The sequence below is a fragment of the Clarias gariepinus genome, chromosome 1 (assembly GCF_024256425.1).
Source record: "Clarias gariepinus isolate MV-2021 ecotype Netherlands chromosome 1, CGAR_prim_01v2, whole genome shotgun sequence".
Classification (NCBI taxonomy): Eukaryota; Metazoa; Chordata; class Actinopteri; order Siluriformes; family Clariidae; genus Clarias; species Clarias gariepinus.
The window spans coordinates 7,267,854-7,294,974 of NC_071100.1; the positions used below are offsets into that span (position 1 = coordinate 7,267,854).

Sequence of the window (27,121 nt, forward strand, 5' to 3'; positions counted from 1 at the left end):
TCAGTTCAGGTGAGCGTTCCCGTCACCTGACCAAGGTGCATTCTGTGAGATGTAGTCCAAATCTGACAAAACACAAAAAACACAAGGAGAAGTCTCTGGGCGCAAAGGCACCCTCTAGGGGTTATCCCTGCCAATAACCTTCTCAAACCATGATATAATAAGCATGGTATACAATATGCTCCTTTATAGTAACCATCTCTAAACATTGCACTCATATCTTCCTTCATTGCACTCTATGTATATAACCCTTGAATTATTTATCATTATATACATTATCTTTCTTATTGAATGCATCTATATTCATTACACCTCATTGTACTCATTGCACTAATCTAAATCAAACTTACATTAACATGTCTTTACACCCATTAAACCCATCATGGGCACTATAAAAATGCAGGAAACAAAAACTACCATTAATTTCACTGCTATAGGCAGGAGGACATTATAGCAAATTGTATTTTTGCTTTTTTTCAACAACTCAACAGGACTGATGAAGAGACATAAAGAGGTTAAATTTAAAGCTTGGCCACTGAGAACAGGTATAGGTTCACTTTGGTTAGGTTATTACAAAACAAATTAATGCTCTTTCTCTCTCTCACTTTCTTGTTTGCTTTGCTCACTTACTCAGTTGCTGCCTGCTATCAGTGTGCAGGCTGTCTATATTATCATTTTTAGAAATCAGACGACCAAAGTCATTGCCACTCATGACTGTCACCCTGCATGTTAACGCCACTTATTTTCACAATCTTTAGTTAAACTCAACTGTTCAGTTTAATCACATTGGATCACATTGTAAAACATACAACTGTAATAATTTTAAATCAGGTTTTCGTATCAAATGTTAAATCTGCTGCTTATGTTGTGAAGATAGAAGCAGCTCACTCTTTCATTATTTCATACCAATAGCACAACCCATACCGACTCTGAGAGTGAATCCTGAGAGCCCATTCTATGTTGGAGACACCGTCACTCTGACCTGTGATCTGCAGCAGTTTACTGGAGGGGAGTTTCTCTGGTACAAACATAATCAGCTGCTTCAGCGTTTGAGTCCTGAAAAAACAACCAACAACACATTTATTGTGACATTGAAAAATTCAGGAGGTACAGTGTATCAGTGTGGAGTACAAAGGCATAACTCCCAGAAAACAGACGACATAGAGTACAGTGATCAACTCAAGATTACAGCAAGAGGTATTTAATGTGTTTGTGTGTTTTTTTTAACAGGATTTAAGTTAAAAGTGAGACTTTAAAATATGTCTAGATATTTGTAAAATAAATAATAATAAACTGAATACCTTACACACAGACATGAAAAATAAATCTATAGAAAGCATAAAGAGTCTGAGTGCATTTAAATGAAGTAAGTCCAACTAAAAAACAAATTCTTAGTTTATGTAATCCGCATGAAACCAAGTAGAGGCAGAAAATATCTGTCACACTTCATTATCTGATAATGACCTGAGGCAGGACACACCCACATGCTATTCACAAAAAAATAGTCTGGGTAATCTACATACAGTACAAGGTCACGGCCCTTGGACACAGGCTTGAAAACACACAATTTCCACATAGATTCAGTAAGTTTTCTGCACATTTGGAAGATGACACGCGCTACACTGCCGAGGAAGCTCTTCAGCATGTTCTGTGCTGTGCGGGAGAATTTTGAAGAAAGAATAAATCCAGCAGAGGACATTCAAGCAAGCTGTTATGAAAATGGGTAAGTTATTAAGTCTTATATAACTATTTTCTGATAATATGAAACTAATGTTAGTATATATTAGTTAGCTCCAGTTGGCTAAAATACTGCCTTATGTAGCTAAGAGATGTTTATGGAGTTATGTTGTCACACTCTCAGCGTTTTGTGCTGATCCAAGACTGCACCTGTCATTTGACATTTCCGTTCCCACGCTGTCATGCTCTTCATCATGCACCCTTGTTTTTCCACGCTGTCATGTCACTTTCCACGCCCCCGGTCCGCCCGCCTGCACACCGGTTTCCCTGAGCTTATAAGGAAGCGCAGCGCACCATTTCTTTGGCAGATTATTGTGTATCTCGAACCAACTCTCTCGCGTTTATTTTGATAGCCTCCACGTTGCCAAGTTTTTTTCCCGATGATCGTTTCACTTCTCCTCGCCTTCAGATTCTGATTTGTTTGCCACGCTGACGGATTTCACTGCGCTCGAACCAACACGCGCTCTCTCGACCACAGCTTATCTTCACATCTCGGCAGAGACACAAGTGAATGGAATGCTAGAGCCCTAACCGACGTCTTCCTGGAAGGGCTGTCGGAGGCCCTCAAGGACAAGTTAGTCACCTACGAATTTCCTTCTGACCTCCACGAACTCATGGACCTCTCTGGGAGGATTGACTTGCATCTTCGCTCAAGGCAACCAACCCGGAGGTCACCCCCTGCCGGGAGACCTTCACCCCCAAGGTTACCCCATTCCTCCTCTCCTCGCATGCAGAGTAAATCAGGAGGAGCTTATGCAGCTGGGCAGGACTCGCATCTCCGATGAGGAGAGACGTTGCCGCCACCTAGAAAGAGCCTGCTTCTACTGCGGGGGCTCAGGTCACGTGCTGAAGGATCGCCCGTTAAAAGGAGTCACCCTCTAGTCAGACTGGAAGTCCTAAAGGGTGCTTCTTCCGATAAACTCCCAGAACCCCACCCACTGCTCTCTGTAAAACTAGTTATCCACGGCCACACCTCACCCCATCCAGGCGCTAATTGACTCCAGCTCCGATCGGAATCTAATCAGCTCTACGACGGCCAAGGCGTTGCTCCCTATTACAGCCAAGGCCGAGTACACCCCAGATATCTCTAACGTCCCCGCTCATTATCATGATCTCCAGCAGGTTTTCAGCAAAACCTGAGCCATGTCGCTTCCTCCTCATCGCCCTTATGACTGCCCCATCGACCCTCCCAGGCACCTCCCCGCCCAAAGGCCGACAGTACTCTTCTTGTCTCACCAAGAGAGAGAATCCATGAACATCACAGAGGCCCTTGCTGGCGGAATCATCCGCCCATCCTCCTCCCCTGCCGGGGCAGGCTTTTCCTTCGTAAAAAAAGGACTGGTCCCTTAGTCCATGTATTGATTACAGGGGCCTCAACAAGAACACCGTCAGGAACCGCTACCCACTACCACTCATGACGACCACCTTCGAGCTGCTCCAGGGGGGCCGACACGTTTACAAAACTTGACCTACGAAATGCTTATCACCTTGTCCGTATCCGTGAGGGAGACGAGTGGAAGACAGCCTTTAACACCCCTACGGGACATATTTGGTGGTTCCCTTCGGCCTCACCAACGCTCCCGCCGTCTTCCAAACCCTCATTAATGATGTTTTCCGCGACTTCCTCAATTCATTTGTATTCGTTTACTTGGACGACATTCTAATTTTCTCTCAAGGATTGGAGGAACACCGTCACCATGTTTGTCAGGTTCTCCAGAGACTCTTGGAGAACAACCTCTTTGTCAAAGCGGGGAAATGTGAGTTCCACACATCCTCCACCACCTTCCTGGGGTTTGTTGTCTCCCCGCCCATGCTGGAGATGGAACCTGCCAAGGTCCTGGCCGTCAGTAGCTGGCCCATACCAGCCTCGCGGCGAGACCTCCAACGGTTCCTGGGTTTTGCCAACTTTTACTGCCGCTTCATACAAGGGTACAGCTCCATCGCCGCCTCCTGACCTTGCTAACCTCCGCAAAAACCCGGTTCTGCTGGGATAAGAGAGCCGACCAAGCCTTCTCTAACCTTAAGCAAAGATATACCTCTGCTCCCATCCTCACTATCTCTGATCCATCGTATCAGTTTGTGGTGGGGGTTTGTGGCATCCTCTCCCAAAGGTCCACCCAGGACAACAAGATGCACCCATGCGCATTCTACTCCTGTCGCCTAACCCCAGCTGAGAGAAACTATGACGTGGGGGACCGAGAACTCTTGGCCATTAAGCTAGCCCTGGAGGAGTGGAGACACTTGCTAGAGGGTACCGAGCTCCCATTTCTAGTGTGAACAGACCATAAGAACATGGAGTATCTACGCACTGCCAAGAGACTCAATGCTCGCCATGCCAGATGTTAATTATTCTTCTCCAGGTTTAATTTCACCCTGTCCTACTGGCCAGGCTCAAGAAATTCCAAGCCGGATGCCCTCTCACGCCAGTTTTCACCCTCCCAGGAGCCCACGCCATATGACACCATCCTCCCATCCCACTGCCTCGTCGCTGCCATAGAACTGGACATTGAGAGCAAGGTTCGGCAGGCCCTGGCCCAGGAGCCTGGACCTAGTGATGTTGCACCTAACCGTCTCTTCGTTCCCCCTTGCCTGCGCTCACAAGTTCTGGAGTGGGCCCACGAATCCAAGCTATCTTGTCACCCAGGCGCTGCCCGAACTCGCTTCATCATCCAGCAACCAACAATTCTGGTGGTCCACGTTGGGGGAGGACGTGCCCAGATTCGTGGCAGCTTGCGACATCTGCACCCATTGTAAGAATGACAACCGACCAACGGCTGGCCTTCTCAGACCCCTACCGGTTCCTCGACGCCCTTGGTCCCATATTGCAGATGATTTTGTCACCAGCCTACCCTCGTCCGATGGCAACAACTGCATTATGACCATCGTGGACAGCTTTTCCAAATCTGTGCACCTTGTGCCCCTTCCTAAGCTGCCATCTGCCAAGGAGACCGCAGAACTGCTCGTCCTCCATGTATTTCAGCTCCATGGCCTCCCCACAGACATTGTGTCAGACCGGGGCCCTCAGTTCACCTCTCGGTTTTAGGGCGCATTCTGCAGGCTCGTTGGGGCCACTCCCAGCCTATCGTCAGGTTTCCATCCCCAGTCCATTGGACAGACTGAGCGTATGAACCAAGCACTAGAGGTCTCCGTCCACTGCATGACGACCCGGGACTCTACTACCTGGAGCAAGTTTCTCCCTTGGGTCGAATATGCCCTTAGTACCAACCTCCACTCTTCCCAGTCCAAGAACTAAAGGTGGAGACCCCATCAGCCCAACACTTCGTCCGCCACTGCAGGCAAACGTGGCTACGCGCTAGGCAAACTCTGCTACAAGCCATCTCCTTTTATAAGAAACAGGCGGACCGCCACTGCACCAAAGCTCCCAAATACCGTGTAGGAGATCGAGTCATGATCGTCGCCACAAAGAACATCCCCTTGAAGACGCTTACACGCAAGCTCTCCCCCCGTTTCATCGGACCTTTTACTATACCCAGGATAATCAACCCGTGCGCAGTCCGACTTCTACTTCACTCGTCCATGCGATGGATCCACCCCACGTTCTACATATCCCAGCTACGACGCGTCATAAGTTGTCCAATAAGTATACACACTTTCACAATTTGTTTTCTATGGCCTTTTTTTTTTTTTTACTGAATTATGGCAGCAGTGTGTAGTATTATCTTCCCTTTAAAAATGTCAGTTGTATCACCATCATTGATGCTGTCATGTGACCTCAGAAATAAGGTGTATATTTTCCATGTTGAAGTTTGTATAAATGTTTTGGGCCTCTCTGTATATATTGTGCGTCCGTACCTATTAATTGAACAACTGTTTACTCTGAACAATATAGGCTAACATTTTTTTTATTTATTTGTTTTTAGGAAAGTGTCTGCATCTCCTTCAACAGCGCCTTGAATCAGGACAAGCAAGCATGTTCAAATAAGAGTGCAATCAAAAACATACTAAGTATGTTTTTTGTGCTAATATATGTGTATATGTCTAGATGATTATAAAATACTTTTATCATCAGTTTATTTTGTTGTGTTATCAGCATGCTCCTGGGTTTTTGTTTGATTTTTCAAAATAGTTGTGACAGTGAAAATGATCAGCCACCTGTCCCCAAAAAATCAAAGGCAAACAAGCAAACAAGTCACAGACAATGTCATGGAAAACACAGACTGATGACATGGTTCCACAGAGATTGCAATTTCTGTCTGTACGGGAACCTGGACCACAACTGTCATCTGCTGACTTACATTCTCCCATGAATCTATTCAAACTGTTTTTTTTTTTTTTGTGTGTTTTTTTTTTTTTTCAAAGAGCGCAATGTCGACTTTGTGCCAGACCACCAATGCTCAGGCTGCCAAAGCAACTGTGAAGAGACGAATATATAAATGGCCAGACGTCAGCATCACTGAGATGTGCTGCTACATTGGAATCGTATTTTACATGGCCATGGTGAAGTTATCTTCCATCACAGACTACTGGAGACAGAACAGTATTTTGACAGTACTTTTTCCAGCTACGGTTATATCATGGGTCAGATACTGGATGATATCTTGGAATGTGCACCTGAGTCACTCAGATGGAGACAAGGAGAACGACCAGAAGAGGGGCACATTCATGTGTACATGGACAATTACTACACAACTTAAAAACCCATAAAAGAAATGCTTACCATGAATGTTGGTGCACGTAGGACTTAGAGAGACAATAGGAAGGACTGCCCTTGAAATGGAGATAATTCACTCTCTAAAAAGTCTGCCAGGTGCTCCAACAGGTGGATTCGAGATGGACCTCTTGTATTTGTGAAGTAGATGGACACAGAAGAAGTCTCTATTCTGCTTGTACAGAAAACACTGTGCAGAGGAGGGTGAAATTGCAAGGTACATGAACTACAAAGACATTCCTGACATCCATGTCATCCAGACATCCATGCCCTGCACCTGTGGGAGGCATTGATCTCTCTGATCAGCTGTCACAGTAGTAATCTGCACAGCACAAAACAATGAGTCTTTTCACAGCAGTCTTTGCTGCCACCAATGCTTCCATTGTGCTTAAAGAACTATATGGTAACCTGTCCCATAAAGAGTTTATGAAACAACCTATCAAAGAACGTTGTAGTATCTTACAGGAAGTAGCACCAAATCGACAAGTAAACCATGTACTAGTTTCAGGAGCTGAGTTGACCTCAGATGCCAGAGATGTTGCCACTTGTGGTCGCAGGTTGTGTGTGCATTTCAAAGCAGTGCACGGCAAGGGATGTGTGACTGTAGAAACCATACATTAAATTATCATGAACTGTTCCTGATGCACCATTTTTCTTTTAATGTTTTTTTTTTTTTTTCAGTTTTTATTTTGCACTGTTCTTGTTGCAGTTTTAGTCTGCATGTATGATTTTGGACATTTTTTAATAATATATCCTACACTGTTTTTCTTTGCACCATTTTACCCCAAATGTCAGATTTTACAATCTTTATTTATTTTGAACAGATCCTGGGATACTTTCAAGTAAAACATCAGTTATTAAATGAACTACATACAAATAAACATAATTTCCCCTCAAATTATTTTCTTGTAGTCACATACCTGCCTGAAAGGGGTCATGCTACAGCTCATTATGTGGGTCTTTATCTTATCTGGTGTGAATTACAGCATTATTCATGATCATTCCAATCTCGCATATGGCCTATTTAAACAAAAAAAAAATATATATCGTCATTGAAAATTTAACCCTCATGTTGCGTGTGGCTCACACTTCCAATGTTCCCTGTCACTTTTGACCAGATCATTTTATTTTATTATTAATTCACAATAATAAATATATTATTTCCTAATGTTGCATTAGATCTTTTTATCAACTTTAGCTCTTGTGAACATTACATGTTTTGAAGTTGTATTTGCTGTGTTTGTGTCCTGCAGGCCTCATTTAGCTGACTAAAACAAATACCAAGATGAAACCTATTTTCCTGTTTATCACAGAGTACTTCCCTAAAATGTTCACCAAAGCCACTTTTTTCAAACAAGTTAAAGTTTTTAAACTGTGGCACAAAATAACGTTTCCCAGTTTAAACTGACCAATATGATTATTTTTTGAAAACAAAAGCCCAAATGTACACAGTAAAAACTTAACTATATTACAAATATAGTGCTTTGTAGTGTCCATGCACCATATAAACATATTTACAATTTTAAAGTAGCTCTGCTGTCATTTCTAGGACCCTCCCAATTCCCCTGTTTTTTATACCATCAGCTGGTTTGCCGGTCTACACTTGCATGTTGCAGGCATAACTTGTTTTCACATCACATGCTGCCCATATCTTTATATATACTTAGATGGTTTGTTTGGCATATACTGCTTAAATGGGCACCGTCCCCTACCTCTTACCAGGTGTTTCCATAAACCCTTCTCCCCTCCAGGTTTGTCAGGTTTATGACAATAGTTACAATAAAGTCTGTGAAGAAAAGTTGTAAACAGTACTTGATGTCATCCACTCGGGATATGGCATATCAGGTTAGGGATTGATTCCATTTTTAGACTGAATGAAGACCACAACTTCAGCTGAGTCTTTTTCCTCATCAATGTCAGAATCTTCCTCCTATGGTTATTCTTTGTCATTGTAAACCTCTTCCTCTTTCTCTAAACCCTCCTCACTAACAGCCTGACTTCTTTTCTCCTGATCATTGTCAAATAAAATTCCACAGCTTCATTTGCAGTATATGTCTTGGCCATTGTGCTGTTAAAGACTGAACTGTGCGTAAGGCCTCAAAAAGCTGTATATACCAGAGCTGCAAGAAAGTTGTATGATTGAAACGATGTTACAGTTTTGTTTTTTAACAGGTGTGGTAAAAAATGATGTCAATATGGTTTGTTTACAATACATAAGAAATATGCTTGAACTCTGTTTTCTACACTAATTGTAGTCTTACCCATTCATTTCCAATGACCAGTCAGTTTTGACCAGAAACACTATGAATGTATAAAAAAAAGATTCCACAAACGTTTATAAAAATATTTCAAATGTATTTTATATGTTAAAATGCCATTTGCGAAAAAAGTCATCAAACCTCATAAGAAATGGATGAAATTTACCCCACTTTTTTGGAGAGGAAACGTAAATCGGTCAGATTTGATGGAACACAGCATGGGAGTTAAATGAGTCTTTTTTTTTCGATGAATAAGTGAACAGAATGATTGTCACATAATTTTGAAGTAAAACCTTTAGACTACAAAATCCAGGTCACAAAAGTCTTGTACACAAATGTTACAAAATGAATGCATTTTGTAGTCTTATTTCAGTGACTCATTTTTTTTTGTGTTGTTTTCAATAATCACACATAATTGTTATTTTCTCCAAAATATAAGCTTGTTTATACATGCTGCTCCTGTATTACTGTAGCCCAGTTTGTGCTAAATACAGTGTACTCTGATTTAAGCCATTTATGTGTTTATAAATAAGTAAAAACTACACAAATGTCAACACGTCAGAACTTTTTGAGTGCCCCGAATCACCCGCAGACTCCTAAGGGTTAAAAGCATGGTTTTTAAATAAGGGTATTAATTACCCGTAAACAAGAGTGTAATGGCAGGGTTTCAGTCCTGGCATTTGATGCAATTTGTTTCCCTCAAATGGGGATGTTCATGTACATTCATGCTCTTTGTAATGGCATTAAATTACCTTATTTTCAAAAAAAATAATAATAATAATAATAAATAAATAATTTGATAAACTGTCACGCTGTAATGCGTGTAATGGCTGATGTTACATTGCCGTAGGCGGATAAAGGGAAGGCATAAACGCAGAGGGTTCTTGTCATTTAACCAGAATCTTTTATTGACAACCAAACAAACAATACTTTCCCAAAACTAAATAACCAAAATACCGGCTACGGAGGCTTAACAAACACATAGGCTCTTTAAACTTCACACACTCACTCTGGTTCTTCACAGATAACACACTTAGGTTCTTTCGACCTAAGACACACTTACAATCTTTGTACCTACAGTCACACACACAGTCAGGATCCTTATATCTAACACACAGGTTTTCTATCCATACAGTTGCACACACACAATCTTTTAACATAACTCACACAGAGACTTCTGACTAAACATACACAGAGACTTCTAAGCCTGGTACACACTTTTGCACTCCTATGAGCGATGTCCCACGCACTCCTGCTCCTACGAGCAACTCTCACACACCTGCGCTCCGACGAGCGGCGTACCACACATTCACGCTCCTACAAGCGACGCACGCACACCCAGGCTTAGAACAAAACATAACTTAAAAACCTAAACTAAAGACAGAGACGATTGGGAAAAACCTAGAAACAAAAGGACAGAAGACACAAAAGACCGTACTCCCGTCATACACAAGTTAAAGTAAATACACATCTACATATAACAGAGCCCAAGCCTTCAGAGCCAGTTTAAACATAAATCCCTTAATAAACAAAAAAAAAAAAAACTAAACAAATGCCCACTAGACAGTCTTAATGCTCGACCAAGTTTCCCAAAACTAACAGCTTTTTATAACGTCTCTAATGAGCCACCTCGGCTCAGGTGAAGCTTCATCATCACCTGACCGAGGTGCCTTCTGGGAAACTGGGTCTTCCAACTGAACTACAAACACGGCCACAGTGCCCTCTAGGGGCAGTCCCTGACATAAACTTAGAAAACAGCATAAATCAGAGACATTGAATCTCTCCATGTTTAAAGTCCATCAAGAGGAGGGCTTTGAAGAGGATTTCAATTTCAATTTAATGCCTGCATTGAAATCAGGTGTAAATAATTGTTTTACAATTACATTATAACATGCATCATTATCCTTTCTTTTTATTATTGTCTTGCGTAATACTTTGTTTAGTGATTCTACCACCTCGGGTATAAAATATGCAGTAACATGTAAAACATTCTATTCTATTCTATTCTATTCTACAACAGTTAGTTCCAAGTAATCTGATTAGATCAGAGGCTTTCCACGCATGGTGATAATAGATGGCTCCATTGGAGCAATAAACTCTAACTGCGATGTCCAATGATCTAGTAGTCCAATAATCTAGTAGTTCACCGTAAAGTGGACTGCACAGGGTGTTCAGCCATGTTAAGTGTAATTCCAAACCACAGGAAGCCAAAATTCTCTGTTTAAAAGGAACAGTGAATGGTGTAGGGAACAAGTGAACAAGGTGTCATCACAGTAACAGATATCTGGAGTACTGACGTTTCCATGGTAACGGAATGAGAAAGTGATGCCTGTGCTGGCGAGTGTTTCAAATGGATATGAAAAGAAGTTCTCTAAAACTGACTTTCATGGCTCAGTGAGTACTCTTTAAAGTACACAGTGGAATGGGATGCAACCAGAGAGGATAAATGTAAAGCCCCACCGACTAAAAACAGTGATAGGAGCACTTAACACTAGACAGAAGAGTGCTCTCTCTCTTTCTTCCTTAAAAGATTGATTATATTGTTTATGATTTGTAGGTGTCAGGGAGATGCTTGCTATCAACATTGTATTAGAATATTAGAATATCATGTTCATTACCTGGCAACCCTGCAGGTACACATCGATCATGTTCATGTTCTTTAGTTAGAAACTGAACCAATCAAGATTGTGTACATAATGTTAGATCTGCTGTTAATATTGAAAAGTTAAAGGCAGCTCTGATTCCTTTATTATTTCATCCCAACAGCAAAACCCAAACCGACTGTGAGAGTGAATCCTCAGAGCCCATTTTACACTGGAGACACTGTCACTCTGACCTGTGATCTGCAGAAGTCCAATGGATGGGAGTTTCACTGGTACAAAAATAATCAGCAGTTACAGCGTTTCAGCACTGAACCAGTAAACACCAGCACACTCTCTGTGACAGTGAATAATACAGGAGAAACAGTGTATAAGTGCAGAGCACGCAGACGTAAGGCCTGGGCAGAGAAAGAGTATTACACAGAGTACAGCAATGAAGTCAGAATTACCAAAAGAGGTATGTAGTGATTTTATTTATTTTAATTATCATTCTTCCATGTTATTCTATAATTTGTTGTTGTTGCTGTTGTTGTTGGTCTTTCGGCTGCTCCCAGCAAGGGGTGGCCGCAGCTGAATATCTGGTCCACACAACAACTTGGCACAAGTTTTACGCCGGATGCGTAACCCTCCCATTTTATCTGGGCTTTGGACCGGCACTGCATGTAGCGGATGGGGTGGGGGGGGGGGGTGGTGTGGATGGGAATACATTTGTCAGGGAGAGATTTACAGGTTTTTTGTCTGGTACAGTTATTAAAACTTTTTTAAATTAATATGATTTGTGGGCGTTAGGGAGCTGCCTGCTATTAGTTGTTCCCGGCAAGGGGCCGCCCCAGCGGAATACCCAGTCTGCACTACAACTTGGCACAGGTTTTACGTCGGATGCCATTCCTGAACCAACCCTCCCATTTTATCCAGGCTTGGGAGCGGCACTGCATCCAGTGCCTGGGGTTTGGCCACTGGCTGGGAATCAAACCCAGGCCTCCCGCATGGTAGGCGAAACACCTACCACTGAGCCACCAGTGCCCTAGCTGCCTGCTATTAGTATGTGGGATTTTGTTTTAGCAACATTAGAAACAGAATGAATGAAGCGTTCGCTACTCACATTCATTACCCTGCTTATTAATAATGCTCATGTTTGCAATCTTTACATTAAAACTGATCTGATCAAGATTTTGATCAGATGTTAAATTTGCTGTTAATGATGTAAAAGTAAAAGCAGCTTTGACTCCTTCATCATTTCATCCCAACAGTAAAACCCAAACCGACTGTGAGAGTGAATCCTCAGAGCTCCATCTACACTGGAGACACCGTCACTCTGACCTGTGAGCTGCAGGAGTCCACTGGATGGGAGTTTCTCTGGTACAAAAATAATCAGCCGTTACAACGTTTCAGCACTGAACCAGTAAACACCAACACACTCTCTGTGACAGTAAATAATACAGGAGAGACAGTGTATAAGTGCAGAGCATGCAGAGGTAAAGCCTGGGCAGAGAAAGAGTCCTACACAGAGTACAGCGATGAAGTCACCATTACTGCAACAGGTAAGTCATGATTAAAATAAATAAAATGTACAAAAATCTGTGAATGTAAATCTTCACGGAGAGCACATACATTATGACATAAACAATAGTGAAACGCCTGTGATAGAAAATTATTATTATTATTATTATTATTGGTGTTTGTAGCTTTGTGGCTTTGTTTGTACAGATAGTTCTATCACAGGCATTTTATGCATGTTTATGTTATGATGTACAGATGTTACTCATGCGGTATATTGCGGGTTTACGCGAACATTTTACTTTCACTAAAAGATTAATTCACAACCACATTTCGGCCATTCACACACATGCATTATGCTATGTTGTTTGTAGACACTTTTACTTTTCCCCTTCTAATCTAAGTTGTTACACACTTTCACTTTTCATCTCCACTTTGATCAAAATGCTCCCGATATGAGCCGACACGAGCTCATATCGTTTCATAAAGAGAGGCGACATATACTTGATTAAACACTGCATTTTTTTTTAAGTGAAAGCGCACGCGATATGAGCAGCTTTAATTATTAATAAATGCCACGAGTCATTTTATCATACAAAGATCATTACGTTGTGCTTGGACCACTGACTCCAAAATTGGCATCTTTACCGTTAAAAAATAAAAATGTTTTTACAAGCCCTTGAGCTGTTGTTTGTGCTATTTTCTTTAATAATAACAATAACAGTAGACAGAGAGAAACAGAGTCTGTCTAAACAAAATTAATTGCAGCCGTTTGCAAAATGTCCCCTTGCGCCACCTGTCGGTCATTTCACAAATTACTTTGAATTGAATTGCGACTGATTTATTTTGGCTGTTGCCGTTTGCCGTGACAGAGTGCGTGGCAGTCATAGACATTCTGCGTGAGTAACCAATGTATGTGCTTCCTAAAATACAGGTTTAAAGATTTAAATTCACAGATTTTTGTACATTAAAAAATTAATCTACAAATTAATTATCTGTTTTCTGTGTAACAGAGAGACCTGCAGTACTGAGTGTATCTCCACAGAGCTGGCTGACTGAAGGAGACTCAGTGACTCTAAACTGTGAGGTTACAGACTCCTCTACAGACTGGACATTCAGCTGGTACAGAGATGTTCCATATAGAGACAGTACTGGCCAAATCAGCTATAAATTCATTCTCCTCTCAGACAGCAGCAGAGGATCTGGAGGCTCCTACACTCTCAGTCCTGCTGATCTTAAACACACAGGAGTTTATGTGTGTAGAGGAGAGAGAGGAGAACCAGCCTTACACACACAGTACAGCAATCTACAGACACTATGGATCACTGGTGAGGATATTCTGGGGCTGGTTTCCTTGTTTATTAACAACATACACATTCAAATATTGTAATTAAAATTATAGAGTATATAGTGCAACGACCCACACTGTGTTCACAAACTAAGCATGGCTCTGTAATCTCATTGTGGGAATATGCACGTGCTGCGGTCATGACATCTACAATGACATCAACAATCTCTGTGTTCCTTTGTGTCCTTCCTGTGTTCGCAGACTCACTTTAAATTTTGTTTCTTGTTTTTGACCTTTGTGTTTCTGCAGCATTTATGATTATGGATATGACCCATGCTTTGTATGGTGGATTTAATTACACAATTAATAAACATGATTCTCATTGAATTGCATATTAAAATTATTTGTATTCCCATGTCTCTCTTCTGTGTTTAAGGTGAATCTCCTCCAGTCTCTCTGATCATCAATCCCAGCAGAACTCAACACTTTACTGGTGACTCTCTCTCACTGAGCTGTGAGGACCAGAGACACTCTACTGGATGGACAGTGAGACGATACACACACAGTGAGAGAGTGTCAGATTGTTCACACTCATGGTGGGGATCAGTTACAGGATCTACATGTAAAATCAGCTCCCTCTCCACATCCTACACTGGAGTTTACTGGTGTGAGTCTAAATCTGGAGGAAACAGTAATCCTGTTAACATCACAGTGCATGGTAAGTCTTCATCTAGTGTAGTGTACTATTAAGAGTAAATAAAAATGTTTACTAAAAATATTCAAACCTCCTATAATTTATGTTATTCTGATATGTGTTTGTGTGTATGTATTTTTCCTCTCACTGACCCACACTAAAAAAAAACAAGGAAATGCATAAGTAACCGAGTATTATTCAGTAACGGAAGTCAGAAAACATGTTCTCTCATTGTTTATGTTGCTTATTTTCTTACTGCTCGCTGTGCAATTGACTCGTTTTACTTAGTTTACATTTAATATGCTTTGGTATTTAAACAGTGCTTGTGATAGAGAGTGCAGGGTAACATTTATAAAATAATTTTTTTGCGTGTTTATTAGTACAAAAGTATACACTAGGAAATGTTACACAGTAGTTCATAAGATGCTTGTCTCAGAAAACCATTAATTGTATTTTATTTTATTTAATAGTTTATTTAATAGAAATAAACATAACTGATACCAGTTCTACTCTCAGCCTGTGTAGCACTGGCTATAAGTTAGTTATATTGTGCATGTTCTTCTCTGTGTTCTAGATGGTAATGTGATCCTGGAGAGTCCTGTCCATCCTGTGACTGAGGGACATCCTCTGACTCTACGCTGTTTATATCGCTACACAAAGCCCTCAAACCTCCGAGCTAATTTCCATAAAAATGGATCAGTTCTCCAGACACAGACTACAGGAGAGATGATCATCTATAAGGTCTCAAAGTCAGATGAAGGTTTCTACCACTGTAAATACACAGGGAGAGGAGAGTCACTGAAAAGCTGGGTCTCAGTCAGAGGTGAGAAATACACTTTATTTTTCAATCTTTTTTTTAATTCAGCATTATAAATGGAAAATGTTTAATGTCCTAAAGTCAGCTTTCTCTCTTTCCCATTAGGTTCTAAACCTACAGATGGTACAGTAGGATTGTCTGTGGGACTGAGTTTGTTCTTTATCCTCATTGTTTTTCTGATTTTAATGATTGTATTCTGGTACTACAAAATAAAGAAAGGTATGATAATTGTTTGAGGTCAGATAAACATTAGTTAATTGGGACACATTTTTGTCTCACAGTTCTTCTTTTACTTTACAATACACATTTATGAATAGCTTTTAAAAAAGTTACTGATTAACATACAGTACAGGCGAAGATACACAGGAAAATATGAAAGTGTCTCACCTATATTCATCCTACATTATGTTATGGTATATGTGTATATAAATAAAAAAAGTTTGATAAATGTATAACCAAAAGTGCAGATAAAATGGTCTGAATAGTGATTGTTTAACATATTTGGCACTTAAATCCTTATAATAATTTATATAACTGTTGAAATAGAATATAACTCATAAAATAAATAAAATGCTTACAGTACAGTAAGAATTGAAATTTTAGGATAAATTTAAATACTATCTTAGACACAAGCAAGGAACTGCTGAAAAGCAAGGTTGTCTTCAAATAAAGTTTCTACATACATAAGCATCCTTCAGAACCAGTCTTTCTGAGGACATTGTTGCCCCTGTTTTTTTTTTTTCTTTTCCTTTTTTTTTTCTCATGCATTTTAATTCTCATGAATTTATTAAATTGTAAACGTGATGTCACTACAGGTTGTGCAGGCCAGACATGCACCTGCGTACTACATATATTAACTACATATTGTTATTAAAATTATAGTCATATCTTCACGCTGTTGAGATATATCCTTTGTTTCCTTTTATAGAAAACCAGCAGGAAAGCAATCAATCATCAAAACAGAATCAGAGCCGTTTAGGACCAGAAGACTCTAAAGCAGGACACACACAACTTCAGGCTGGTCAGACACCATCTTAATTACTGTTTATTTTCAGATTGAATAATAGAAACTTACATTTTTCTTAGTGATTTATTCTAAAAATTGGTGAATTAATTTTATTTAATTGAAATTTAATTTGCTAACTAAAGTAGAATTTATGACAAACGCCACTGTTTAGCTTTATTTCATTTCAGACATTTCCTCTTACATTGGGAGACCTAATATAAATTAGCTCTATACAGTAAAGACAGAATTGAATACAGAATTGCCTTTTAGTGATGAACAGACTGCACTGATTGTTCACTTACAGAGAGTTCAGGTGAAGCTGCAGCTGAGAGCAGTGAATCTACTTATGTAAAAGTCAAGAAGGAAAAGAAGACAAATAGGAACACTGGTAAAGTACTTCATTATGGTCATGGAGCACCAATTATAAAATACCACACATTGAACGTCATGGTGTTTTCTGTAGAAGACTTATAATGATGTTATATATGTTACATCCATCACTGGAATGATTTTGATCTCTGTTGGTGCAGGAGCTGATGCGAAAACTAATGGTCATGTGATGTATGCTGAGCTTGAATTAAAACCAATGAAAAAGGCAAAGAAAGTCAAAGGTAGAGTATTCAATTCAATTTAATTAAATTTTATTTGTAAAGGTGTTTTCACAATTGTCATTGCCACAAAGCAGCTTTACACAATCAAAATAATGATTTAAGTTTGTGAATGTGTGTAAATAAAAATGGTCGGATAAACCTGGTGAGCAAGCAGAGGGCGACAGTAGCAAGGAAAAACTCCCTGAGATGGCAATGGGAAAAAACCGTGAGAGGAACCAGACTAAACAGGGAACCCATCCTCATCTGGGTGAAACAGAAAGCAGGAATTTATCTGCTTCATACTGTGTTTTAGGTGGCAGCCAGTTTAGCTATACCAGTTGATGTTAATTGATGTTAATATGGAGTTCAGGTAGTTATTGGAGACTCAGGTAGACTTGTAGAAAATTCCAGTCCTGAACTATCAAGCAACACATCAAGGTCTTTTACAGTTGCACTTGATAGAACAGAAAGGCCATCTAAAGTTACGGTGTGATTTAGAATTTTACTCCTAGCTGTATGCGGTCCTATGACTAGAACTTCTGTCTTATCTGGATTAAGCAGAAGGAAGTTAATTAACATCCAATCTCTTATGTCCTGCACACATTGCTCAACTTTAGTAAGTTGTTTTTTCTCATCTGGTTTTGCTGAGACATACAAGTGTGTGTTGTCAGCATAACATAAGTAAAATGAGTAAAATGAAGAAACCTAATTTTGTGTCATGGATCACTTGCTCCCTACTCATGTTTTACTTAATAAATAAACCTTTGTGTTTTATTAGGATTGTATTATAATAATAAGTATAATAATAATTATACTGTTTGTTATTTTAATATTTAATATTTTAGTTATTGATCATGTAGTATATATATATATATATATATATATATATATATATATATATATATATATATATATATTATTAGCTTAAAAGACCTTCTGAACAAACAGGGCAGGGTTATATCATGTTATTTGGTAACTCAGATAAGATGTAGTTTTTTCTTAAAAATTTAATGAAGGACCCGTTTCTTGTTTAAAACCAGAGAATTTCAGAGTGGATGATGAGACTGTATACTCAGAGCTGCAGCAGTAGGTAAATCTCAATCAATTTATAAAGACAAAAAAAAAATTGCAAACACCATGAATTAAGATGTGCAAATAATAAAATTTGCTTGCCTCATATTCACATACAAAAATGTTATATACAAATACAAGTTTCCTCTCTCTCTCTCTCTCTCTCTGCAGTGATCCATCTATCTGTACACTGATCAAGCTACAGTTATCAAACAGAATTGTGCAACTTTGCTAAGTATGAATATTGCCAGATCTGGCAGCTGAGGGATCTGGAGCTTTTCTTACCTCAACCATTCACTAATAAAACTACAAGGACTTTATCAGTGTGTGTAAATTTTTGGCTTTATTGATTATAGTTTTTCAGTCAGATGATTTATTACTTTTTTTTTAATGAGGCCCACCACCAGGAAACAAAACCATAGAGAACCAGGACAATTCGTTGCCGATGTTTGATTTCAGATTTCATCTTGTGGGTGCTAGGAATGTACTATATGGACATCATTTCAACTAATTTCACTATTCATTGTACATATTTGTACTGTTGAATATACTTAGATATGTAGTAGTAGAAGTAGTAGCAGCATATATTTTAAGTTAATTATTGCAGCTTTTTACAACTGTAATGTTTTCTTCACTTTTTTTTTTTTAGAAATGTGTTAACGTTATATTCAAACTAAAGAAAAAGATAAATGCTGAAACCTATGCATATGTTTGTGAGAAGCTGAAGGTCAATTAAACTTTTAGACTTTAGAATCCTGGTGACCATGACTCACAATATTATTTACATGGGATGTCATTGTCTCGAAGAAAGTGGAAGAAAGTAATTCTCCATTTGTGTTTTTTTTTTATTATTATTATTATTATTATTATTATTTTTAGAAAACAACTCTTAAAGTTTGCTATGTTTTGGTAGCCTAAGACATTTTAATTTCTTAAACATTGATCTACATACTGATTCGGAAAAAAAAACGTATCTGTCTTACACAGATATTGTCCATTAAATAGTGACGTAAAAAGAATCAACAACCACAATAAAAGCTTACAAATGCATGTACAAGTGCTGGACTATTGTGGTTGTATAGCCATGTAGATGTTGTAGTTAGTATGTTAACAATAAAACTCAAATGCTTTAACATTTTTTATTTTTACATTTAATTTTTTTTTTTTTAATAATAAAGCAAAACTGAATGTTTTTGCATGTTTTATTTGAGTCACAAGCATGTCAAAATTGTTTTAGTTATGTCAGTAAAATATTAGATTTTTTAAAAAACAGTAACTTCAATTGTCTGTAATGTAACAGGTTTCTTAACAGGCAAATCTGTGTGCAGCTACATTGAAGATTTTTGGACAGGCAGTTCCATGGCATGGTGGCTAGGCTATGCTGCCATGGAGGCAATCAGGGGAGATATACAACACCTTGAAAAAAAAATATAAAATATAAACAAAACACTGTAAAAAAAAAAGGGGGAATGAAATGATGAAATGTATGATGAAAGAAAAGACAAAAGACAAAAGAAAAGAAAAAATAAGCACTGCAAAGAAAGAAGACACAAGTAAAAAAAAAAGAGGAATTAACTGCTGAAAAAAAGAGATAATCCAAAAAAAAACAAAGAGAAAAGACAAGATGGAAGAAAAAAGAGAAAAAGTGTTAAAAGTGAAAAGAAAAAGAGATAATTCTTAACATAAATTCATGTTAATAATACCATGATAATAATTCGCAACATGAATTCATGTTAAGAATTTATTTATTTTTTTATTTTTTAATGTACAGTGGAATCTTGGATTGCGAGCAAAATATTTTAGAAGTGGACTCATATATCAAAACACTCATAAATCAAAGTGACTTTTCCCATGAGAACTAATAGAAACTCAAATTATTCGTTCCACAGCCCAATAAAAATAAGACATAAAAAGAATTAAAACAAAATATAAAGTAAAAAAAAAAGTAAAAATAAATCCCTATAGATAAGATTTTCATTCATGGGTGCAGGCTCTGTTTATGTGTGTGTGTGTGTGTGTGTGGGTATAAAGTAAGAGGAGAGGAGGAATGAGATAAAAAATTCTATTTTCTTCTTTTATATTTCCATATTTGTTATATTGATATTTTGTTCTTATTTGTACAGTATATTTTACTTTGTACAGTATATTTTACTAGTTAATTTTATTTGCTAACCTATTTCTTTTATTACTGTATATTTTACTTTGTACAGTATATTTTACTAGTTAATTTTATTTTCTAACATATTTCTTTCATTCATATTGATTTATTATGTATAAGCTTTAATTTTTAAGATCACTGGGAGTCGTATAAGCATTTCACTGCATATCGTACTGTGTATGTGACAAATAAAATTTAATTTTGAATTTAAGACACACCCCTCTCCCTCTTCTTGTCTCACACAGTAACCCTTCCTCCTCTGTTATTTGAGTTTTACACACACACACACACACACACACACACACACGCACACACTAACAGAAACACTGTTTTATTAGAAAAATATAGAAGAAATCTCTCCAATGACACCCGAGTGAACAACACACTAACGGAATTTGTATGTGATGTCATAGTAACCCTAGACACGATATCAGACATAATGCAAGATCAGCAGATGTGATGTAACCTCAGACATGATGTAATCTCAGAAATGGGGTGATCTTAACTGTGATGTAACAGGTATTGGATACACATACAACATGACTAAATTAAAGAAGCATAGACAAATAACCAAAAGACACACACTCAGTTTTATGAATAATAGGTTCAATAAGAGCTCGACAGAGAGAGGGAAAGAGAGAGAGTGGGAGAGAGCAAAGAGAGATAGGGGAGAGAGAACAGAAGAGGGGGGAGAGCAGAAGAGGAGAGATAACAGATATAGGTATGGTTGCAGTCACATAATGTAAAATGTGAATGTATATTTAGTGTAAAATGGTATTTTGTTGGTTCCCTTTTAAAGGCTACACTCGATGCTGCGTGAAGACGCTATGGAAAACATCTTGTCATGTTGCCGGTTGTGAAGCATGTGTGTGGATTTAAAAACTCCTTTCTTTCGCGTTCTCATCGGGGTTATATGATGACACCCAGATAGAAGAGACGCTTCCAGGCTATCTCTCTCCTGGGACATCATCTTTCCTGAAAAGCTATTACGTCCTTTCAAGCTGTGTAGACTTTTTATCTTTTCTGGAGGGAAAAGCTTTTCAGGCAGCAGGTCAGGTTGGTGCTCCATTGCACACCATGGCGGTTTTGCACGCCTACCAGGCTGACCTGCTGAGAGACTTGAGTACTGGCAGGGCTCTTCAAGGTAGGGCATATTGGACTTACGCCAGGCCTCAGACTTGTCTCTTCGTGCAACAAAGCAGATGGCACGTGCTATCAACCATGTTAAGGCTGCGATGATTTCCGCGGAGAGGCACTTGTGGTTGAATCTCAGGGGCATCAAGGAGAAGGATTGTGTATTCCTCCTTGATGCCCCATCTCGCCTCCCGGCCTACTTGCAATGTCGTTAACTCGGTCGCCACTAGGTTCATGAGGCGAAGTTATATAACAAGCCTTCGGGAAATTCCTTTCCTGTCGTGCTCAAGAGACAGGACTGTCGGCCACCCAGTCTTGACCGGGTCTGACTGTTGCGAGGTGTGAAACACACAAGGAGAGTGTTTTTGAGCCGAGCACCCCCTCGCAGGATTGGGGTGCGTCAGGCAATCCGCCTCAAAAGAAGTCAGACTGGCATATTGTCTTCTTCAAAAAGAAGCCGTAAGGTTCATGTGCCCAGAACCGTGGGGGGTGCCCTCCCCCAATAGGGAGAGGCACGCAGAATTCCTTTCAAAGAATGAAGTGTTCTCCCTGGCACCCCCAGGAGGTTGGTGTTCTTGCTTCGCCACCACTGGTGTTTCGGGCAACTCCAGTCTCCAATAAAATGTTAGTTATTCGTTTTTTTTCCTGCCATGTTTCAGGATGCTGAACATCTAACATCCCCCCCCCGTTTAACCAAGCTTCCAAGACATTGCCCCTTTCTGAGAAACTGGCAGCGTGGAAGCTACTGCCAAGTATATCTCCTTGGGTACTAAGCACTGTAGAGAGAAACTACAGGATTCAGTTCTCACATCACCCTCCGCGTTTCAATGGCATGGTCTCCACTTCCATGAAACCGGAAAGTGCATCTGCTGACAGAAGTTGCTGGGAAATGGGGCCATGTAACATGTTCCCCTACCAGACAGAGAGTCAGCCTACTACATTCAGTATTTTTTTGGTTCCCAAGAGGAACGGGGGGCTGCGTCCAATTTTTTTAGATTTTGCGGGCTTTACCGCTATCTAAAAATAAATCTATAGAAATATTGCCACAACACAGGAGGTTCCTGAGGTTCGCTTTTGGGGGCGAAGCTTACCAGTATCGGGTCCTTCCATTTGGTCTAGCTCTCTCACCCGCACATACACAAAATACATGGATATAGTTCTGGCTCTTACGACTCCAGAACATCCGTATTTGAATTACATGACTGGCTGGCCCAGTCTCAGTAGCTAGTGCTTCGACATCATCATGTCGTCCTAGCTAATCTTCGTTTCTTAGGATTGAGATCCAACGCCATGAAAGCATGCTCTTTCCTGTTTAGAGGACAACATATTTGGGTGTCACATGGAATTTGAGCGTAAGCGGGCACAGCTGTCTCCCGCTCGTGTCAAAATATTCTCAACACCCTCAAGGAAATCAAGCTAGACCAGAAAGGGGCCATCACTTTCAGAGATCTTAGCTCTCATGGCAGCTGTATCCACGGTGACACCTTTGGGCCTTCTGCACATGAGAGCATTTCAGTTGTGGCTAAGAACCAGGGGATTTCACTCTAGGGCCAATCCCCAATAAGGGCTACGCGCCAGCTGCTTCGTACCCTTCCTACGTGGTTTAGACCCCGGTTTCTGACTCTGGGTCCCACTTTAAGTTCGTCTTGTTGTCGCAGATGCTAACGACAGACGCTTCCCTCATGGGCTGGGGTGCGGTCTTAGATGACCGTCCAGCCCAAGGGAGCTGGAGAGGCCATCTGCTTGCGCGGAACATCAATTGCCTCAAAATGATGGCTCTATTTCGGGCCCTAAAGCATTTCCTCCAGCAGTTGAGACTACCATGTCCTAGTGCGGGAGGACAACACTATGGCAGTCTCATATATTAATCGCCTGTGCGGACTGTGCTCGCGCCGCTAAATAGCTAGTGCACCAGGTTCCTGTCCCTTAGGGCGATTTACATTATGGGAAAATTTCATGTAGCGGAGGTGGACCTCTTTGCCTCTTTGTCTCGCAAGATCAGCAAATGTCCCCCTTACTACTCCACCACCAATTGGCACCAACACACTGAGCAGTTGAGGGTTAAGGGCCTTGCTCAAGGGCCCAACAGTGGCAACTTGGTGGTTGTGGGCTTCGAACCTGGAATCTTTCGAACCGTAGTCCAATACCTTAACCACTAAGCTACCCCTGGCCTGGTGTCAATATTTTGTGTGGCCACCATTATTTTCCAGCACTGCCTTAAATCTCATATGCATGGAGTTCACTAGAGCTTCACATATTGCCATGGGAATCCTCTTCCGCTCCTTCTTGATCACTTCACAAAGCTGGTGGATGTTAGACAGGCAGCAGGTCAGGTTGGTGCTCCATTGTTCACCATGGCAGTTTTGCACGTCTACCAGGCTGACCTGCTGAGAAACTTGAGTACTTGCGGGGCTCTTCAAGGTAGGGCGTATTGGAAGGCGAAAAGGATCAGGCATTCCTCCTTGATGCCCCCATCTCGCCTTCCGGCCTATTTGGCGATGTCGTTAACTCGGTCGCCACTAGTTTCATGAGGCATTTCCAAAAATTTAGGACCCACCTTCTGTCATTCATAAACAACTACCACTCCAAGTTTTTAGAGCATTATGCAGTTCTAACTTTTTGTTTGTTTTTCATTCTTTAGATGCCCTACAACAACAGCTGAAAGCTGAAAAAAGGAGGCTGGGAGGAATTGCTCATGGTGAAAAACCATAAGTTCAGACTTATGTCTTATTATCTGTTTTTCTGAGTAAATACATTTTAACTGTACTAATAATGTTTCAGTCATCTTTTGTGTTTTTGTCTTGGTTGTTTCATTTGCATTTGACTGAATTTTTCCTGAGGCAGGTTGCAATTTTTATATGCTGATATCCAGGACTCAACATCATGGAGTATACAGTGAATTATAGCGTGATAACGTTATAATTTTCACTAAATTTTCAACTGCACACACTTACCAGGTAATGTTTAATATATAAAATTAATCAGATGTTACTGTTTTAGGCACTAATTCATTTAAATGATTACTGCTTACACCTCTATGAAAAATAAAAATCTAGTATGTTAAAATATTAAAATATTTCACTGCAATCATGGGAAAGACTGCTGACCTACAGTAACAAGTTGTCCAGAAGATGATTATCTACATCATCCAGAAGGAGTGTAAGCCCTCCAACTCAAACTTTACCACCAATTATTTCACTGACCATTTAGTTGATTGATTGGACATGTCACCTGAGCTTACGTTTTATGGAAAAGATGAGCTGAAATCTGGGATAAATTTACAAGCTGAATGCTTTAAGTGTGATCTGCAAACATAACCAGGGTGTCATGTTTAATAGCTTAATGCAATGGGTTACATAAAAACACCAACTATTTAAAAACATGTATGCTTATGAATAGTAGCAACTTATATCTATGTACTGTGAATGGAATGTTTAAGAATAAGAGTATCATAAATTGCCAAATAATTACAATACACATGTAAACAATGAGTATGACATTTGAAATACAGTTTATCTAAAACAGTTTGAATATCATGCAAGTGTTTAAATTTTATAATTATGGGGGAAAAACAAAAAAAAACGAACACGCACAAGGGAAACGTTATACACATAGAAAGAAAAAAAAAATCATAGACCACAAAGGGAATTTTCAAGGAAAAAATAATATACATACATGGGAAAAAGCACACATTTACACGGGAAAAATAATACAACACAAAGGGGAAAAAACATGCCCCAGAAAGGCAAAGCATCTCTCCCATGTGCGAGCACTAACTTTCTTGTACAAGTTGCAAGCTAAACGCTAAAGCTAATGCGCAAGGCACTATGGGATTTTGACACAGACAAAATGAACACTCGGAAGCCAGGGTTATGAGCTAACCCCCCCACCACCGCAACACCCCCCACATGGATTTTTATATTGCTTAGTTTATAATTAAATTCATTGGGTGTAAATCATAAACCTACGAATTTATGTTTTAATATTATATTTGATAGAGTTTATGTACGGGGACAATCCGGGGGCGGGGGGCATTTTAGCGCGTAACACCGGTAAGTTTCCGTCTTCAGTTACGTTTTGACCTCACTCCCATAGTCCTTTGCGCATTAGCATTTAGCTTGCAAAATACGGGATAAAGACAGTTCTCACATGGGAAAAAGCAGTTGTGCACAAACAGGAAAAAGCACACATTTACAAGAAGGAAAAACACATTTTCTAGGAGGAAAAAAAAACACATTTATAAGTGAAAAAACACACTTACAAGGGAAAAAAAAAACATACACATATACGGGAAAGATGATTTGCCCTTCTAGGCCACCATAATTATACTTGATTAAAAAAATGTTTTTAACCCTTTTTTTTTTTTAAACCTTCTTTTGCCGTGATCTTGTTGAATGCCACTGATAAACTGTAACTATTGCCTCGGTACTTCCTCCTTAAGTTACAGCCAGCTCTCAAGATTTAGCAACTGGTAAGATGTTGGTCAATGCCTTGACTTCTACAGTATGCCTCTGTGGTACTCTCCACAGACACAGAGTTCAGCTCTCAAACTATTATTATTTATGCATCTGTGCAACTAAAATCTTATAGTGGCATATGTAAATTCTCTCTCTCTCTCTCTCTCTCTCACTCTAGCTAGCTATTTCTATCACTCTATGAGAAGACAGGAAGTGGTTAGACTTTAACTCACACCACTGCTCAGTCAGTCAGTCAGTCATTATAGAGACAGGATGGAGCTCAGTCCTCTCCCTGTGATGCTCTGTGAGTAAATGTTCTCTTTGTGTCTTCATTAGAGTGAGTGTTGGGTATAAAGTTGTTCATCTGCAGTCTGAATGTCCTGAGTGATGAGCTTATTGTGTGATTAGGACATTGTGTGTACTTCAGCATGACTGTTCAGGTGGATCAGTGGATCCATATCTGTTATGAGAAGGGTTTAGTTTGATGTGTAACTACTCTCAGTAACTATGATAGTTCAACAGGTAGGAGTACAAGTAGAGCGAGTTTAAAAAAACAGGTTTTAAATAATCTAATGAGTGTAAATGAGTCTGTATTGTTGGAATCTGTACCTGATTTTCTGTATCCTGCTGTCATCTGCTGCTCAGTAACAACCTCTCATCATCATTTCATCTGCTAAAAAAATGACTGGAGAGTGTTTGTACTTTAAATAGTTGAAGTCATGTTTGTGACTAAATGTAATATGGTGCTGTGTGGTGGAGCCTCTGGTGATGTTTTTTGAGTTTTACATACACTTCTATTGTTCGTGTTTAGTCTGTGCAGAGAAATATCTCCATACAGATATAACTCAAATTCACACTAATACTAAACTAACAGACATTACTTTCTCTTTTTCTCTTTTTATATTTATTAATGATTATTTACCTGTATGTGTTAAAAGTAAAAACAATACTGTGCAGAAACAAACACTCATTAGTCCTGTACACACACAGGGGAGTGTCAGTGTTAGAGCCCTGAGAGTGGTAGTGGATGTGGTTTATTTTCTATTCTAGTGTAGGGGTTTAAAGTCAGCAGTGAAGAAAGAAAAGAAGTGTGAAGGTAAATGTGTGAGTACAATAATGAACATGCAACTTTGTAAATGTTGATATGG

At 39.6% G+C, this 27,121-nt stretch overlaps 1 protein-coding gene across 6 annotated transcripts in view; it reads left to right on the forward strand.

Moving 5' to 3' along the window:
- The window catches only part of LOC128530239 (leukocyte immunoglobulin-like receptor subfamily B member 2), a 53,143-nt gene extending 34,277 nt beyond the window's left edge, over positions 1–18,866 (forward strand). For all 6 annotated transcript variants that reach the window (XM_053504061.1, XM_053504051.1, XM_053504070.1 and 3 more), the window contains 7 exons: positions 15,315–15,563; positions 15,663–15,776; positions 16,486–16,578; positions 16,868–16,951; positions 17,094–17,174; positions 18,194–18,243; positions 18,396–18,866. In XM_053504061.1, coding sequence (XP_053360036.1) covers positions 15,315–15,563; positions 15,663–15,776; positions 16,486–16,578; positions 16,868–16,951; positions 17,094–17,174; positions 18,194–18,243 — 671 coding nt within the window. In that variant the 3' untranslated portion in view covers positions 18,396–18,866. The remainder of the gene's footprint in view (positions 1–15,314; positions 15,564–15,662; positions 15,777–16,485; positions 16,579–16,867; positions 16,952–17,093; positions 17,175–18,193; positions 18,244–18,395) is intronic.
- The last annotated feature ends 8,255 nt before the right edge of the window (positions 18,867–27,121 follow it).